Source organism: Diadema antillarum, unplaced genomic scaffold (assembly GCF_040938485.1).
Source record: "Diadema antillarum isolate AM-2024a unplaced genomic scaffold, OU_Dant_1.0 scf00000071, whole genome shotgun sequence".
NCBI classification, from domain to species: domain Eukaryota; kingdom Metazoa; phylum Echinodermata; class Echinoidea; order Diadematoida; family Diadematidae; genus Diadema; species Diadema antillarum.
The window spans coordinates 3,867,633-3,886,083 of record NW_027270960.1 but is presented as its reverse complement, the minus strand read 5'-3'; the positions used below and the strand labels follow the sequence as shown (position 1 = coordinate 3,886,083).

At 38.4% G+C, this 18,451-nt stretch overlaps 1 protein-coding gene across 1 annotated transcript in view; it reads right to left on the bottom strand.

Annotated features, from left to right (window-relative positions):
- LOC139717024 (uncharacterized) overlaps window positions 1-18,451 on the bottom strand; it is a 325,336-nt gene that overhangs the window by 163,591 nt on the left and 143,294 nt on the right. Inside the window, exon 3 of the mRNA XM_071628540.1 lies at window positions 1,885-2,005. Within this exon, the coding sequence (XP_071484641.1) occupies window positions 1,885-2,005 (121 nt within the window). The remainder of the gene's footprint in view (window positions 1-1,884; window positions 2,006-18,451) is intronic.

Below are 18,451 nucleotides of genomic sequence, written 5' to 3'. Positions count from 1 at the left end.
AATTACCATCTGTTTTTATCCACATGTTCAAAAGGAATCGTTCTATCCACTGTTATCCCACTCGCCAGAGTGACGCCTATCACCTTCCCCGTACTCGCACTATTTTTGCAAAGAAGACAATTATATTTACTGGACCCAGATATTGGAATGATCTCCCTCTAGATATCACTTCTTCCTTATCTTTATTCACCTTCAAACACAAATTAAAACAGTTATTACTTAGTGGATACACACTACCAAGCCTTTAGCAACCTTTTTATGCTCCCAGTCTTTTGTCCTTGTCCGCAGCACCAAGTTACTTAAGTTATTTCATGGTACCGATACATCTTTTAATAATACAGCATTTTTGTTATTCAAACACTGCGAGATTTGTATGCAGTCTGGTTTGTGCGATATCTATGTGGTTCATTAGTTTATTACTCATCTATTTTTTTGTATTGGTGTAATTTTTGTTGGTCAAGACAAACATATCCGTTCTCCGTGCAAAATTATATGCCTATGAACTCGGGAACCTACAGTTTTACAAGCTTTAAAGCTTTTATGTAGGCCCCATCATATTTCTTATGCTTACTAGTGACATTTTCATACGATGTGACCATGTACATTTGTGTCAAGTATATTTTCTTTTTCTTTTTCTTCTACAATCAAAAGACATGATTGTATATATTTTGTACTCTTGTTTTGTTGTCAATAATTTTGTAATGTCATCATTGAGAAAATGGAAATATGAAATAAATTTGAACTGAAAAATTTGAACAGAACATATAGACAAGAAATTACTGTATACGCTATATATTTCGCGGGGGTTTTATTTTCGCGAATTTCGCGAGTCGGGAGCTATTCGCGAAATTAACAACACGCGAAAATATTACCTTCCAAAATGAATCCCTTGCTTTGATGATATGAACATTTCAGTACTAGTATACCATGTCACGGCTTACCGAACAGACCATACTGGCTAAGCTTGTTTATGCTCGTCCACGTCTACTTACAAATACTGTAGACAGCCAATCCATTATCGCAAGGGGACCTCTCGTCAGAAATCTAGCGCTATGGACTTAACCACTTCAAAAATGTTGAATTCTAACTTACTAGTTTGCAGAGTTTGGTAAGTTTTTTTCTTGCAGTGTATAACTAGTATCATTCTTATTTGCTAGTAAGTTGAAAATTCACACCTTCTTTGCCACTTCATATTTTCTCTGGTCCCCCAATCGCGAATTTAACCACTCTCGAAAATGTGTGACAGCGGCAATTCGTGAAAATTTATGTACGTGAAAATTATAGCGTATACAGTAATGCGGTGCACAGAGGGTTAACCCGTTGAGGATGAGTCCCAAGTATACTCGGGCAAGCGTCTATGGGAAATGCGTGTTGTAGCAAAATCAAACCGTCCTCAACGGGTTAAATACTATACTTCGTAGAGCATGTTGTACAGTATGACAACATAAAACCGATACAAAAAGGTAAAGGTGATAAAGGAAACCGAAATGAGAATATCTGTATCTTTAAAGCTTTCTTCAAATATTGTCTTCGTGAAAGGATTCTAACTGAATAAACTGATCACCTGCAACATATTTTTAAACACAATGATTTTACACATCCACTTCCAAACTTGAAAAAAAAAGAAGATATGCACTACTAGCTCAAATCTCTTTAATAAAATGCCTATCTCTCTTTTTACCTTATAATCTTATCAATCTATATGAAATATCAGTGATATTACAGCTTTAATCCTACAGTTCTTAACTTCTTTTTTCTTTTTAGTAATGCCATTTTGATATATTCTCGAATCTATTGTTGCTACTGTAAATCATTTGTTTTTTAAAATCAGGTTCCATCTGATCCGGAATTGTAATTTTCCACATAATGTATCACACAGCTTACCGCGGTGAGATGTATCGTTCTTGCGGGGATGTTTCTTCATGAAGTGTGCCCTCTGCAGACAGCGACCTGTGGGACAGGGGCGTCTCCCACTTGAGTTCAGAGGGGTCTGGAACCTCAAGATCTGCAAGATGATGAGAACAGTTATGAAGACAAATTGAATTCATAGCTTTGATTTTACATATCACATTCATTTGTCCTGATTAACAAAGATATAAGACAAACTTTGCAAATTGCGCTTTGATACACCAAATGTGACAGTGCACCTCAAAACGAACATAAAGTTGCACGCACTGATTTTGCGTGAGGACTGAAAATAAGTGTAATGGGTCAATCTAGCCGATCTTGACTTTTTCATATTTTCTGAAAGAACGGGTCTTCTTTTACATTATGCTAAAATTTGGTATCATAAAACGGGCAGGAAAGTGTGTTTTTTAGCAGTTTATCTCGAACATTTTTGTTAGAATAGTGTGATTAGGTGTGTCTGCAGAATCCCTTTTTCATTTCTGAAAAACCTTGTCCACACTCTTCACTTTCAACTCTAATAACTTTTGCAATGATAGCGCTACTGCTTTGAAAGTTGGCATTAATTATGGACAGAATGTGTTCATGAGGCATGCTTAATTTCAGTTTAATCTGATAATCCCTTCATTGTTGTTACTCTGGTCGTTTACTTCCTGTTTTTTGTCCCATTCATCGCACAGCCAGCACGGTTTGGTAAAGATTAAGCGCTTGAATAGACACTGTACTTCAGAGCCTCTTTTCTCAGTTCACACTTTTCCTGAGTTTGTGCTTTCTTTCCAATATTTAGATAGGTTAGGAGAGTCCATTTGATTTGAGTTATACATCATTTTAAAGCTTAAAGTCTGCTCTTTCAGAATATGGTCTTAACTAAAAATTCATATCTGGCGACTTTTTGTTTGTTTTGAGGTGCAGGGTCACAAATGTTTTTCCTTTTGAAGCTAATAATTTGCAAGTCATTATCATAGCTCTGACAACTTAAACAAATGGCAAGAAGACAATTGCTGAGTGTAAACCATCATGGAAAAAAGGATATAATCATAATCACTAACCCGTTCAGGACGAGTCCTGAGTATACTCGGGCATTTGTCTATGGGAAATGCATGTTGTAGAAAAATTAAACCGTCCTCAACAGGTAAATACATGTATAATAGAGTGTAGGGAAAACACAATTGTGGGAATGAGTGTGAGTGTGTAAAAGATTGTGAGGTTTATATGCTTTGATATGAATTTGTGAATGAGAGTTATCAGAGATTTTTCTTTCATTTATTCTATCTTATCCTTATATTTACTTATCTATTCATTTTTCAAAGAGATACAGAGTATCCCATCTATGAACTGCAAAGGTGGCAAGGGTTTATTCAGGGAAACACCAAACCATTCCTATGATTATCTGGGTATTCATTCTAAATCAAATGATACTTCCTACTAACCTCTTTTGAGGCAAATGTCATATGTAGGAATACAAACGTTAAATACAAATGTACACCCACTCAACTTGAATACATTCTTAATGTTCAAATTTGTTATTACGATACACTTATATTGAGAAGGGGGAAATGATAGGCTGTAAATATTGCCATGCCAGTTACTAAGGTCAGTGTCCTCAACAAAAGAACTATTAAAGGAAACTTACAGTACTGACACTTGAGAATCAAAATGAGGGAATGCAAAATTTTCTTGGGATCTGAAAAATTCAAGCATATTATTTCCAGTGGGAATTTCAACAATCTACTTTTCTTATTTTGTTTGGTGATATTTTTCTTTTCAATAGAACCAATATCTGGAAACTTATAATTCCTTTTTTTTTTTTTGAATGTTCTACAGTATTGTATACTCTCTATAGTTTACTTCCTCCAGTATGCTAAAAGCCATGTGGAAACTTTTCTTCTTGATGGCATCTCACCCGCATTGCAGATAGTACCACCTACAATTTTGTGGTACTGAACTTCACTGCATTCAAAGGTGACATGTGCCTGCAGAAACCCTACTCCAGAGACCTTCGCTTGCTACACTCTTCTCAAGTCCAGTGCTAATCTAATGAGTTCATAACCTTCTCACATTGCAGGTCGATACAGTCTGCAGAGACTCGGGCCTAAACGTCAGTCACCAGAAAGTGACGCAGATGCTCACAGTCGGCGCCTTTGTAGCTGTGTCAAATTTAATGGTCTAATTAGCAGTTGAGGATACACAGGAATATCTTAAAGTATAACACCCTGATATTCCTTCACTTGGTCCCTCTTTCATTGTGAGCTCTTGGGATACTGTAAAAGTGGATATTTTCGTGCGAGTAATTGCGTTTTGCTTGTTTTTTAATTCAGCAGAATCAAAACATAAACTACAGAAAGATATGACATGCAAAAATATTCGCATGCCATTATTTTGCGCTATTTTCTTGTTGCGCGAAATACGCAAAGATTTCAACATCGCAAAAATTTCCACTTTTAAAGTAATAACAATAGTATGTGCATTGTGTATTCACCAAGACTAGGTGGGAAATATTATCCAAGTGATGTGAGTGCTGATCTACATGTAAGTACCATTTGGAGTGGAGCAAGATTGATTTGGAACTGGTCATCCACTTAATTCTGTATAACGAACTTGATGGTGAAATAAAAATGATGAAGAATGATGCTGTAGTCAATGTACTTTTGTTTGTTTCTGTCTTCATTAAATGCATTCTAAGATTAATTTCAGAACAACAGAATATTTTGAAGCAAGTGCTGCAATTAATTTCCCAACATTTGAATACATTTATTCCAGGTTTTAAGAAAACCAGCAAGAAGGAATTGCCTTTCCTTAGTTAATATATGCATATCAAAACAAAATTTGTACACAACTAGTTTACAATCCTTTTCTGATTTCATTATTCTGCACCTAGTCATCGCATACATAATATGTATACTGTTGATTTGTGTCTTGCTCCATTTATATGTGTTTCTCAGTGGAGATTTCTTTTACGGATAAATGTTGGTCCTCACTAGAATCTACCTTATCTGGTAGATCCTCTGTTTTTAGAACCAGCACTTCTCCGAGAATCATACCACTGTAATCAATGAAAAATGTGCCTCTCACCATGCATACTTTAAGGGCCTTTAGTTGCCCTTTTGTGGGGGCAATTTATGTTCCATACATTAAACATAGATTTTGACAAACGATGCAGAACAAATTGCCTTTTTTTCCTACACAGAAACCCTCCCATTACACGGTACACAGCACAACTTACAATATCTGATCTTTCCACACAGCCTGATTTAACCCCTGATCAGACAGCACAAAATGGGTTGCATATAATGTAACTAAAACAACTGCAAAACAAATAGCTCCCCCCCCCCAAAAAAAAAGGACCTAGAGCAATTCCTGGTGTCGTCTGCTGCTGCCATGTCGCTACCGTGGTTTCACCAAGGAGGTACTAAGCTCGCCTAGTACCTCCTTGGTAACACTAGCCTGTCTAAATGTCAGTCTAGTCCTGGGGAAGGGTGGGTTAGACACTTAGCATGAAAGAAACCATCTTGCATCAAAAGTATTTAGCAGAGGGCATTCGCCTCTGAGAACCAGCCTACCCAATCCATCATGACACTGGTCACCACACGGGTGACTAATGGGATGAACACGCATTGATCAACAAACATTAATTTGTGCATAATCATCCTGCTCTCGATCAATAAGGGTAAGTTCAATTCCACAATGTTCATAACTTCAAAACAACCCCCCCCCAAAAAAAAAAAAAAAGATAAATAAATAAAAAATAATAATAAGTAAATTATAATAATAAGAGAAGAAGAAAATCTTCTACTGAGCTAGAAAAAGAAAAATATGCAATGGTAGCACAACGAGCTGCTATGCATCAGCAACTTCTGGTGAAATTCGCACAAATATTGTAAATCATCCAACCATTTCATACGATTTATAATCAATATCTTATGATTAAAATAAAAACACAGCTGCTATCGAGCCTCTCTCTTTCATAATCATATTCATCACTTTGATCGGAAATCTCTCTGCATACTTCAAAAGAACTTTATTGTTGTATTATCCTAATCATAGAATGTACTTTACATGTATATTCATACCCTGGTATGGGCGTTTGTTCTTTGCTTGGCATAATAACAAGAATTAAAACTAATATTGTTTTATGTTCATTACAAAAAGTCTACACGCGAATGGTGACAAACAGATAGTGAGCTATGACGTAGAACCGTCATTTGCTTACCACCTATCACAGTGCGTTGAGCGTTAAAGAATAATACATATTCATGATGCAATCACGCACCGGAAATGCTACGTTGAGCTAATGTATTAATGAAATCTAAATAGTAATAAAGATGCGCGCACCTATTGTCACGTCATGAATTTGCATACGCGCTAGATCACGATCACGCGTTGACCCGATACGACCTCATAAGGCCAATGACATTTACCCAATCAGCGTAGTGTATTCAAGTGAGAAGCACGCAATTGCTTTAGTGTATGAACATATTGGTGGGTTATTCACTCGGGGCTAAACTGACATGATTTATGAATATTGAAAAGGTACCAATGGCGAAGTTTCACGAAATTCCTCCAAACTCAGTATGAATACACGTGAGTATTTGCTGCAACTTGCTAGGCAGGTGCATTGTACAAATACAGCAGGTATGGCAGTAAAATGACCCTCCCAAAATGGCCTTCAGGCTCACAGTTGGCACACCGCGCCATCAATGTAAAATTGCATGTTGTTGTAGAGCTGATTGCGTTTGAGTGAGAAATGACACCTAATTATCAACTCGAAAGGTACCGATGTCAAATTCTCACAAAACTCTACAAATGAGGTATGTGGAGCAAGCTTGAAATCTAGATTTTCATAAAAACCAGGTGCATTTAAGCAAAAAGACATATTCTGGGAGGTACACGTATGAGTTCGTAAAGTCGAGAGTCTGATGTGTAAATGTCCTATACCTGATTGTGCGCTCTGCGCGGTGCATTTAAAAACGCTTGTTTCCTATGGAGGATGTCATCGCACTTTTTGTAATGTATTTCTATGCAAAACAAGGAGGTCAAAGTGAGGGAAGGCGGGAAGAAGAATAGTGAATTATACTTGCCATCAACAACTTTGAGTTTAAAAAAAAAAATGGAAGCAGTATCTTATAAAAAAGTAAATACAAAGATATACAAAATAGTATCACAAACAGCCAATTGGGTGCTTATAGAAAGAGCAGGTGTAGTGTATGGCACTGACGAAAATCTTATGGACTACAAAGGAAGTACAAGAATAGACATGCACCTGTTAAGATCTTTTTTTTTTTCGAAGATGAAGTTCTGTCATACAAAAGCTTTTCTATCTCTAGATAAACTCTCATTACAGGAAATTTATTTATTCTTGTTTGCACACTTCAGAGAAGAGCAGATGATACGTCAAACAGTCTGAAGGCTGTTATCCTAACAGACTTTGTTCCTGCAATAACACCCTTTCATCTCTCAATATAGCAACAAAATAAAGTCAAATACAGCATCATTGTGATCATTGTCCATTACAAGCAATAAACTTACACTAGAATGATGTGACAATCCTGTGAAACGTGCCACTGTACACCTTTGTATATCAAATACCTCCCCTACTTTAAGCTTACATGTGATGCATCATCATGAAAGCCATAAAATGTCAGGAAAATATTCTTTCGGTTTTGGGCAGATTTGAATTCCCCAGATGCTTAACTTGAAATCAATACACGATTGGCCCACTTCATTGCAAGGAAAATATATGACGAAATATAAACTGGAAGTTAGAAATCTGCATTATTGCCAAAGATTGCCAAGATCTCCAACATTACATGCATACAAGTGACATGATGACGCACTACATAATTATGAGAGCACTGAAAGGTCTGTGGTGCAACTCACCACGTCCACGCTGCCACAAGTGACGCACGAGAACGCAGATCCAGGTCCATGAAGCTAAAAGGAACAGGTAGGCCAGTATTGCAAGCACGGCCATGGTCTACAATGTAGTTAATTGAATGTCACTCAGAGAAATCTTGTGCCATTCATCAATGTCACGCATTAATTATTGTTATACTCGCATATGCGCAAAGTCATTCTTTTTGCAGTTCTCATATTTATACCTCATGATAGCAAAAATCAATTGCTACTATACATATGTCATCTAGCTTGCATTCCACTGGTTAACTGTTTGTGCGCTTTGAGTACCGATTGGCACAGAAAACCCCACAGTGTTATGCACACCATCAAATGTCCCCAGTACAGAAAGGGTTAATGCAAGGAAGCTAGATATCTTGTTGCTGTTGGTCACTGTTTCTAGAATCCTTTAATCCAATGAGGAAGACAGCACAGAGCCAGGGCACATTTTTTTTCTTCATTCTCTTCACTGAGCAGTTGATTAGTTCTTCATCAATGAGGCAGCACTTCATTGCTTTTGCCCGAGATGTAGTTTGTTCTTCTTGAGACACATGATGAGCTTATTCCTGGTAAGCTCCATTTCTCAGTACACTTGTCTTTTGACATAAATCTTTTAATCCCATCTCAAGAGATTACAGAGGCCTGCTAAACATATGGTGCAAGTTGACACTTTCTCTTGATGCCCTTAATTGTGTCTCCTCATTAATCATTAACTATCAGAGCAAACCATCAGGTTTACATGTACCATTCTTCATATAAAGGAGTAGAACTGTCTTTATGTGTTTCTAGTTCCAAAAATTAATGACAGCTGCAGTAAAACTCAAAATTCGACTTCAGCATCTGCGATGATTTAGTATCCATGGAAACAGATGTTGGTAAGTGCATCTCCTCTACAACATCTCAGCATCAAATATAACATCCTTAGGAAATTTATGTTCTCCAAATAATTGAATAGGCATCTTTAGCTCTTGAGGCAGTCCATAGCAACATGTCATAGAGCTGTGATGGTTGAGTATCCATGGAAACAGAGGACAGTAATTCCACTCATCTTGATATTCATTAATACTTCAGTGTCAACAACAACAAAAAGAAAAGAAGAAGTTTCTCCAAACAGATAAAGCAGTCTATGCGATTCCAATGGCATATAACAGTGACTGAAAGATTGCATATGTCAGCATTTAAGATGCTACAGTTGAGTATCCACGGAAACAGAGGACGGATATTATGCTTAAATGTTCATCATCTGGGAGTCACTTTTCCACAGCACAGGTGATTACATGTCTGTGTATTTTGATGTGGGAGGGAGTGAATGCTGGTACACTGCTGAGCAGTACTCTCTTTCGAGTAAAACATAGCTCTCTCCCTGCAACATCTTTCACAGCATCTCTAGTTACTGAGTAACATACAGGGTGTAACTCTTAATGGTTGTGACTGGGGTACTCTTTGGTTGATGTTCGCATTGTAATATTTTGTTATCAGCACCTCATTCTGCAACACCACAAAAATATCTCAAGTTGACATTATTAGATGTTTGACTGTTTGATAAAGTATCATGTTATCATAACACAGCACTTCATTTAGTAATACTAAAATATAACACAACTGCAATAACTAGACCTTCAACTGTCACATGAAGAACCAACGTAATATTGTTTGAATTGTCTTTGCATACAAATCAAGTAAGACCTAACAGGCATGCAACCTTCTAACAAAGCTCTTACAAGACAGTTCTTGATCAGCAGTTGAAACAAAATATTGTAAAGAAGTTAATGACTGAAATGACAAAATAAAAATCATTTCTCTTGTGATCTACAACTGTACATATATTGGTTATTCGATTCACATGTTACAATCAATTCACAGCATGAAAAAGAAGAAAAGACAGATGATATAAAGACAATATGATATATGTTAACGATAATAATGTGGTATCAATTCATATGTTGAAGATTACAGAGCATATAGGTAAATACACAGGGCAAAATAACAAAGGTGATATTTTGTTATTGCCTGTGCATTGTTTTCACATGATCCCATATTCCTACCACATCTGATACACTAATAATCATTTAATTCCATCCGACCTAGTAATGCTTGCATGTGACATCTATTTACAGCGATGACTCACTTCTGAAACGTGAATGTTATCAAAGTTTCATGGCAAAGAACAAGCTAAAGTCTATTTCTAAGTCGGCATATATTTCATCACGGATGTGAATTTATCCAAGGAGGTATACCTCTGATTTATCTCAGAATTTCAGCCACACTGTAGATGCCATGGACCCCTCAAAAACAACAGCAATAACCAAGCAAAAGCAAGCATAAAAAAGGACAAACAGTGAATTTCTGCACTTTGCATGCAGGCAGGTTATGTAGATATTCCCTCTCTCATCTTGACGATTGTTATCGGTAATCTAGAGAGTATGGCGAATGTTATCATGTTGTGCCACATAAAGCCAGGCTTTACTATCATTTGTAATCAGGTCACATGTTTCTTCTCCTTTTCTTTTTTGGCAAACTAGAGGTTCTTGAAGGGGAAAGAAAAAAGGCTAAGGTTTGTGGTTTGGGAATCGGGCAATCAGTGCCCCGCAGGCGAATCTGTCTGATTCATGAGACTTCTTCTTCCCTCAGCCGATGTCGCTCGGTGAAACTCGAGAGTCGCACTGAAAATAACTCCACAAGAACTGATCAATGTGGGCGCAACCTCCAGAGACGCGACTGTTTGTCTCCCTCGCTCCACTCACATTAATCAGAGACCATCGCGCCCGATTGCAAATGAGCGGAGTGACGTCACGCTATTTAAAGTCCAGCAATGAAAAGAACGCATCCTCGTTTTAATAATACATAGCGTCACGCAACCTCAAGAACTATACTTTTGTGATGCGCAGTGCATGAGTCACACAATGTTGCCAAAAAGAATATACTTCTCAGAAAGTGTAATGAAGATTACCCATAAAATTTGAGAACCCAAGACTGCCTTGAAGACCAGTCCCAAATGAAACGTCCATGCAATCGATCAACTTTAATAGACATTGGTGGCTATTCGTCATGCAAATCAAAGTACATGCACTGATTGGCTTCAGAGCAACTCGTATATTTGATATGCAGTTGTCTGTTGTCATCTTCTAGACTTGACACAGATAGAAAATATGAAACGTTGTGTGGAGCCTAATTAGTGGGAACTTCATGAACACTTCAAGTTTAGTTTGTGGTGGCGTACTTTTTCTTCAGCATGTGACACACAACTCAGTATTCCTCAATGTTCCAGTTTAATCTCCTCTAACTATACAGAGTTTGCTTTGCTTTTCATCTGGGAAGGGTGTGCAGGGGAAGAGAGAAAACATCAAACAGAAAACCTAAGTGACATCAGCCTTCCTTCCGTCCCTATCTGCCCAAGATGATGATGTATGTCTATTCCTGGTGGAGAGTGTTGTTTACACATGTCTGGTATCCATGGAAACACTATCCTCCTCCCCCATATAGTGAGGGCTTCTTTGATTAGTTCAATCAGCACTGGAGCTTCTCCATAAGACCATTTATCTCCCCAGTCAGGAGCCTAAAAGGAGGAAGAATGGTTAAAACAGACGTAGGGCTGAGAAGTTGCCCAGGTAGCTGAGCTACAACCAATTACGGAGGAATCGCTTACTTCCCTTGATTCCCTCGCATCATTGGACATGATGGAGAGGTTTATTGGGAGCAGACTGATGTTACCCTTCCCCCTCAAATCAGCGCCCCTCAGTTTATGAGGTGGAGTGGGGGTAGCTACCTTGATGCACTACTTCGCTCCGTTGCTTAGCCTCACAAGAGAACTAGGAAGAAGAAGGAAATGATAATTTCAGGAATTCCTTCTGGAATGGCGCCTATGAAAGAGCCATAATTGCGTAAAAAGCATCATCCCTTGTGCATTGGCATGACATTTATGCAAAATGATTGGGAGCGTCAAAGTCACATTACACAATCTAGAGAGGCTGAAAACATAAATGACGATATTGCTCTCTTCCCAGTTGTCATGGTAACGGACAGTCTTCCAGCATCGATCTCAGTCAAATCCCAAAAACTGATTTTTTTTTTAATTTTGCTCGTCTGCATTATCTTCTCTTTTCTTCAATTATGTATGTAGTGTCTTGAATGTCTTATGAATGGGCAAAATATCCTTGTAGTACCCCACTGCTGACGAGCACAAAATCAGCTGCATTCATATCCACATTGATTCCAACCCAGGCGATGCAGTCGATCTCCTCATCATCTGTCTTTAGCTTCTGGTTGTAAGATGTTGCACAAAACTTCCCTCTTCCTCAGAAGACAGTAAGTAACCATTATCATGTCAAAAGTAGTTTCCTCTTCAAGAGAGTAAATCAAATCAAACAAAATGCGGAAACTTTGGTAAGAATTTTACACTTTGGGCACACACATCCAGTTTGGTCGGACATCCAAAACATCTATCAAGTGGCACAAACATTTTTTTTATTTTTTTGTACCCTCTCCATTTGACAAGAAAAAAAGTTTCTTGATCACAAAAATCAGTTAATCTCTGATTGGTCCATCAAATGATACCACCAGAGTCACAAAATGTATTCAAAATAGGATCTCAAAGTTTTCAATGTCGAAGTGACAGCCACCTGGTTGGAAGCTTGGCACTAAAAAAGTGTCTCCATGATTCAAATCCTCCAAAAGAAAAATCAATGGCTACGATGACAGAACTGACGTTATGATGAATGCCTCAAACACTTTCTTTTTTTGCTCTCAATGGAAGTGGATGCAATCAGCATGGACATTATTTACTCCTTCACAACACAGTATATCACAGCGAGAGTGATTGTCCACACCTCCCAATTCAGTGCTTCGAGGAGTACTCTAAATCATGATGCTGTGGTAGGCTCCAAAGGCACAGAAAAATAGTGACGATGGATCAGTCCTCTGATTGATCACTGATGCTGCCGTTTCAGAGAGGTATATACAACCACATGGAGATAGCGGTCTTCCCCATCAAGTTGCCTTTCACATACACGATACGGGTACCTCTGGCTTCAATATCTTTCCCTCTACCACTCGTGTAAAGCACAAACTCGATAGGGCTCGGACTATTTGGGATATTCAAGCAATGAGTTAGGGGCGACTCTAGAAAGCAACTTGATATACTTCTGTCACTTCAGCAAGCGTTCTCAAACAAACATGTGCCAGTATTGCAGTGAGCACGTATCGTCTGGAGGCACAACTATGGATGCAAAATTTGCAGTAACAGGTCTCCACGTCCATTCAGATTCTCATTTGCTCATCTTTCATATGTGACCGTGCACCTCAAAACGAACGTAAAGTCGCACACACTTATTTTGCGTGAGGACTGAAAATAAGTGAAATGGGTCAACCTAGCCGAACTTGACTTTTTCATATTTTCTAAAAGAGCGGGTCTTCTTTTACATTGTGCTATAATTTGGTATCATAAAACGGGCAGGAAAGTGTGTTTTTTTTTAGCGGTTTATCTCGAACATTTTTGGTAGAATAGTGTGATTAGGTGTGTCTTTAGAATCCCTTTTTCATTTCTGAAAAACCTTGTCCACACTCTTCACTTTCAACTCTAATCAATTTTGAAAGGATAATGCTACTGCTTTGAAAGTTGGCATTAATTATGGACAGAATGTGTTAATGAGGCATGCTTAATTTCAGTTTAATCTGATAATCCCTTCATTGTTGTCCTGATTGTTGTTACTCTGGTGGTTTACTTCTTGTTTTTTGTCCCATTCATCGCACAGCCAGCACGGTTTGGTAAAGATTAAGCGCTTGAATAGACACTGTACTTCAGAGCCTCTTTTCTCAGTTCACACTTTTCCTGAGTTTGTGCTTTCTTTCCAATATTTAGATAGGTTAGGAGAGTCCATTTGATTTGAGTTATACATCATTTTAAAGCTTAAATTCTGCTCTTTCAGAATATGGTCTTAAATTAAAATTCATGTATGGCGACTTTTTGTTTGTTTTGAGGTGCAGGGTCACATATAAGATACATTGTAAGTTATTCAAATTTATGAAGTTCTTCCGTCGTGATGTTTTCATTGCAACTGATTGACAAATTGCCCTACATCGACGTAAATAAGCACTGAATTGATCAGTGTTTTAGTAGTAGCCATGATAAAAAATCATGGGCGTACATACTCGAGCAGGATTCGAACCCACGACCTCCTGATCACCGAACAGGCGTCATCTCCACTAGACCACCGAGCTTTCGCCCGACAGCAAGTGTTGGTTCTAATCCTTATAGCATGCAGCGGGTACTGCTTTTGTTATTCAAATTTATGAAGTTCTTCCGTCGTGATGTTTTCATTGCAACTGATTGACAAATTGCCCTACATCGACGTAAATAAGCACTGAATTGATCAGTGTTTTAGTAGTAGCCATGATAAAAAATCATGGGCGTACATACTCGAGCAGGATTCGAACCCACGACCTCCTGATCACCGAACAGGCGTCATCTCCACTAGACCACCGAGCTTTCGCCCGACAGCAAGTGTTGGTTCTAATCCTTATAGCATGCAGCGGGTACTGCTTTTGTTATTCAAATTTATGAAGTTCTTCCGTCGTGATGTTTTCATTGCAACTGATTGACAAATTGCCCTACATCGACGTAAATAAGCACTGAATTGATCAGTGTTTTAGTAGTAGCCATGATAAAAAATCATGGGCGTACATACTCGAGCAGGATTCGAACCCACGACCTCCTGATCGGTGATCAGGAGGTCGTGGGTTCGAATCCTGCTCGAGTATGTACGCCCATGATTTTTTATCATGGCTACTACTAAAACACTGATCAATTCAGTGCTTATTTACGTCGATGTAGGGCAATTTGTCAATCAGTTGCAATACATTGTAAGTGTTGTTGTTTTTTTTTTTTCAATCAAGCCATCAAGATTCATGCATTGTGTATTTGATTTGAAAAAAAAAAAATTAGGTGAAAACTTTGCCAAAGAAAGAACAGAAAAACACATTGACACACAATGCACTCACACACAAATATGTGTACATGTAGGTATCCATTATCACAAAACAATGCCTTTACACATAAGTTCAAAACATGAACGGTTTGGATTATCAAACCTACAAAACTGGGATATGTAAGATCACTTTGTTATATGAGGGTTTTGTTATACAGTGCACTCCCATTATAATGAACCAGGTTATAACAAAATTCCGGATACAAATGAAGTAAAAATTCAGGCTGCAACATTACCTACACTATGTATTTTTATGGTTTATTTCTTCGGTTATAACGAAATTTCGATACAACGAAAGAGAACAGCCGGTCCCGAGGACTTCCTTATAACAGGAGTCCACTGTATCTGACTTGTTACAATGAAGGGTTGCTATACACAAATTGTCCTTTTAAAACATGCATCTCATTCCTGTAATCACAGAAAAAAAAAAAAAAAAACTAAAATATGAACCAGATCATCTTATCCCATCTGCTCTTTCTCAGACCCATCAGCTTGCTACTCTATGAGGCCGCAAGAAAAGTCTGAGACATTGTCCACAAACTGAAAATAGCAGGTGGAGCTCTCTATTCTAATTTGGACTAAAGTTGTTTGTCTTAATCTAGCATATACATTTGTCATCAAAAATTCGATATAAAAACCTAAATATAGCTGGTTCTACTTCGAACAAAGTTATTAATAAAACTTGAGAGGAAAAAAAAATACACAGAAACAGCCAGCAATTAGATTGACCTGTCCTAGAAACAATTTCCTGTCATTTCCCAAATATTGCTGCTCAGTTTGTTTGATCTACATAGTCACAATGACTTGCTCTTCCTGTGTCAGGCTTCAATGACATGATATTTCCCACAATTTACAAGATTTCATATGACATCTACACATTATGCATATTCTCTCTTAAACAGCTACAAAGATTGACACAGAAATACCCTTTACTGTGTATTTATACTTTGATAAACTACCTAAAAGTATGCAAAAGAAATCTAATCAACATTGGTACCCTGATAACTTATTTGTGACATAGAGGATACAAAAAAAAAAACACACTCAGTGATTTACTTGTCATATATCTACATTACAAAAAAAAAGATTAACAGACCATTAAAACCCATACATAATTTCTAAAGCTGCTCATAGATGGAAAAAAAAATATTGTGATATTCCAAACTATTTCACAACTATGAGTCACCTATACGAATACATTACCAATGACATTTTTACATGGTGGTCTTACAAGGGTTATCTATGACTCTGACATGACCCTCAGCTGTAGCATGTCACAAATAAAACAAAATTGTTTGAACTATAAAGTATTATGTTTGCGATGGTGCAAACCCCTTGTGTGCCACATTATTCCGAGACCACAACCCATGGACACTTTTAATAATTGAACAATCTGTTTTTTTAAAACCATGCTACTCTTTATAGATACTTTATGCTAGAAATACAGTAGAGCAAAGTTGCAGAAAAAATTGCAAGCTATGATGTGAAGTAATTTTTTATGAAAAAGCTATGACTATGATGCTTTCCATATACTGTGACATATTGCCATTTATCAATTTTGTACAATGTTGTAAGTTTGAACACAGTCTGTGAAACTGGCAAGCTATCATCACAGCCTGATGAACAATTATGACCGCACACAAGCAGTAAAAAACTACATGGCATGAAAGAAAACAAGTATTGACACACACACACACACACACACACACACACAAACACACAGGTACTGGGAGGATGGGACCATACCAGATGGTCCGTTTACGATGAGTGAGTACACGAAGGCTAAAGCAGAAATGAAGAACAACAAAAGCAGTGGGGAGGATGGGGTAGCCCCTGAAGTTCTGAAATATGTTCCTGTGGATGATATTATCTTAGAATTTATCAACCGCTCATATGAGGATGGGGACCAGCCGGAACAGTGGTCTACACTTAACATCATCCCAGTACCAAAGTCAGGGGATCTCTCCCAGACTGACAACTACCGTGGGATTTGTCTGAGCTCAGTAGTATCCAAAACATATAACAGAATGATCTTGAACCGCATCAGACCCTACATTGATCCACTGCTTAGGGACTCCCAGAATGGCTTCCGACAGGAACGATCGACTGTAGGACAGATCCTAGCACTTAGAAGAATACTTGAAGGAGTGAGAGATAGGAGCCTCCCTGCAGTGATCACATTTATCGATTTCAAGAAGGCCTTTGACAGCATCCATCGGGGGAAGCTCCTAGAGATTCTCAACGCTTATGGCATTCCTGAGAAACTAGTTCGTGCGATTGATGTCATTTACTCCAAGACGCATGCAAAGGTGTGCTCGCCTGATGGAGAGACAGAGTATTTTGAAATACTGGCTGGGGTACTTCAAGGAGACACATTGGCACCCTTTCTGTTTATCGTAGCCCTTGACTATGCTTTGAGGCTTGCCATCAATGGCAAGGAGGAGGAGCTTGGATTTACATTGGTGCCCCGTCAAAGCCGTCGTGTTCCGCCCGTAATGGTCACTGACCTTGATTTTGCTGACGATATTGCCTTAATATCAGATACAACTGAAAAGGCAAGGGAGCTGCTATTTGCAGTGGAAAAGGAGTGCAAGAAGATTGGTCTACGGCTCAATGCAAAGAAGACAAAGGTGATGGCATTTAATATCGACGATACCACTATCACAACCTTAGACGGCGCAGTACTCGATGTGAAGAACGACTTCAAGTATCTGGGCTCCTGGATTGCCTCGACAGAACAAGACATCAGGATCAGACGTGGCCACGCATGGAATGCTTTGCACAGTATGAGGAAAGTGTGGAAATCTCAGCTTAGCGACGACATAAAACGGCGACTTTTTGTCACAACAGTTGAGTCTGTATTACTGTATGGAGCAGAGACGTGGACACTTACAGCCAGACAAGAGAAAGCATTGGACGGAGTGTACACACGCATGCTCAGGATAGCCCTTAATGTGTCATGGAGTGACTACGTTAGAAATGATGATTTGTATGGTACATTGCCAAAGGTGTCTGACAAAGTGCGTGAGAGAAGGATGCGATTAGCGGGACACTGTGTGCGACACCCTGAGCTATCTGCGAATTCCCTCGTACTCTGGGAACCTAAACAGGGAACTGCAAAACGAGGGAGACGTAAGGCCACTTTAATCAGTGTCCTGAAGAAGGATGCAGGCCTTGAAAGCATTAATGACCTACGGACAGTCATGTTAAATAGAGAGGTTTGGAGGCGCAACTTTGTTTATGGAACCCGAGTTGGCATCGGCTGAAGCAAGTACATATTATAGCAAGTACATGCCCTCGAATAAGTAAGTAAGTACTGGGAGGATATTTGGACTTAGGCTACTTTCCATATACTGTGGCGTATTGCCATTTATCAATTTTGTGCAATGTTGCTTTGAAGTTTGAACACATTTTGTGAAACTGGCAAGCCATCATCACAGCCTGAATATGACTGCATACAAGTAGTACACTGCGGGGAAAGAAAAAAAGTATTGACAAGAAAAACAGATAATGAGAGGATATTTGGACTTTGCAGACAGGTCAGTGGCACTATAGATTAGTTTTAAAATGATTCATGCGATCAGCTGAAAAGCAAGGCCTGGTTTTCACCACTATACTACCAATCACCCCATGATATAAAGATATAAAGTGCCTTTCATTGGAGTAAAATG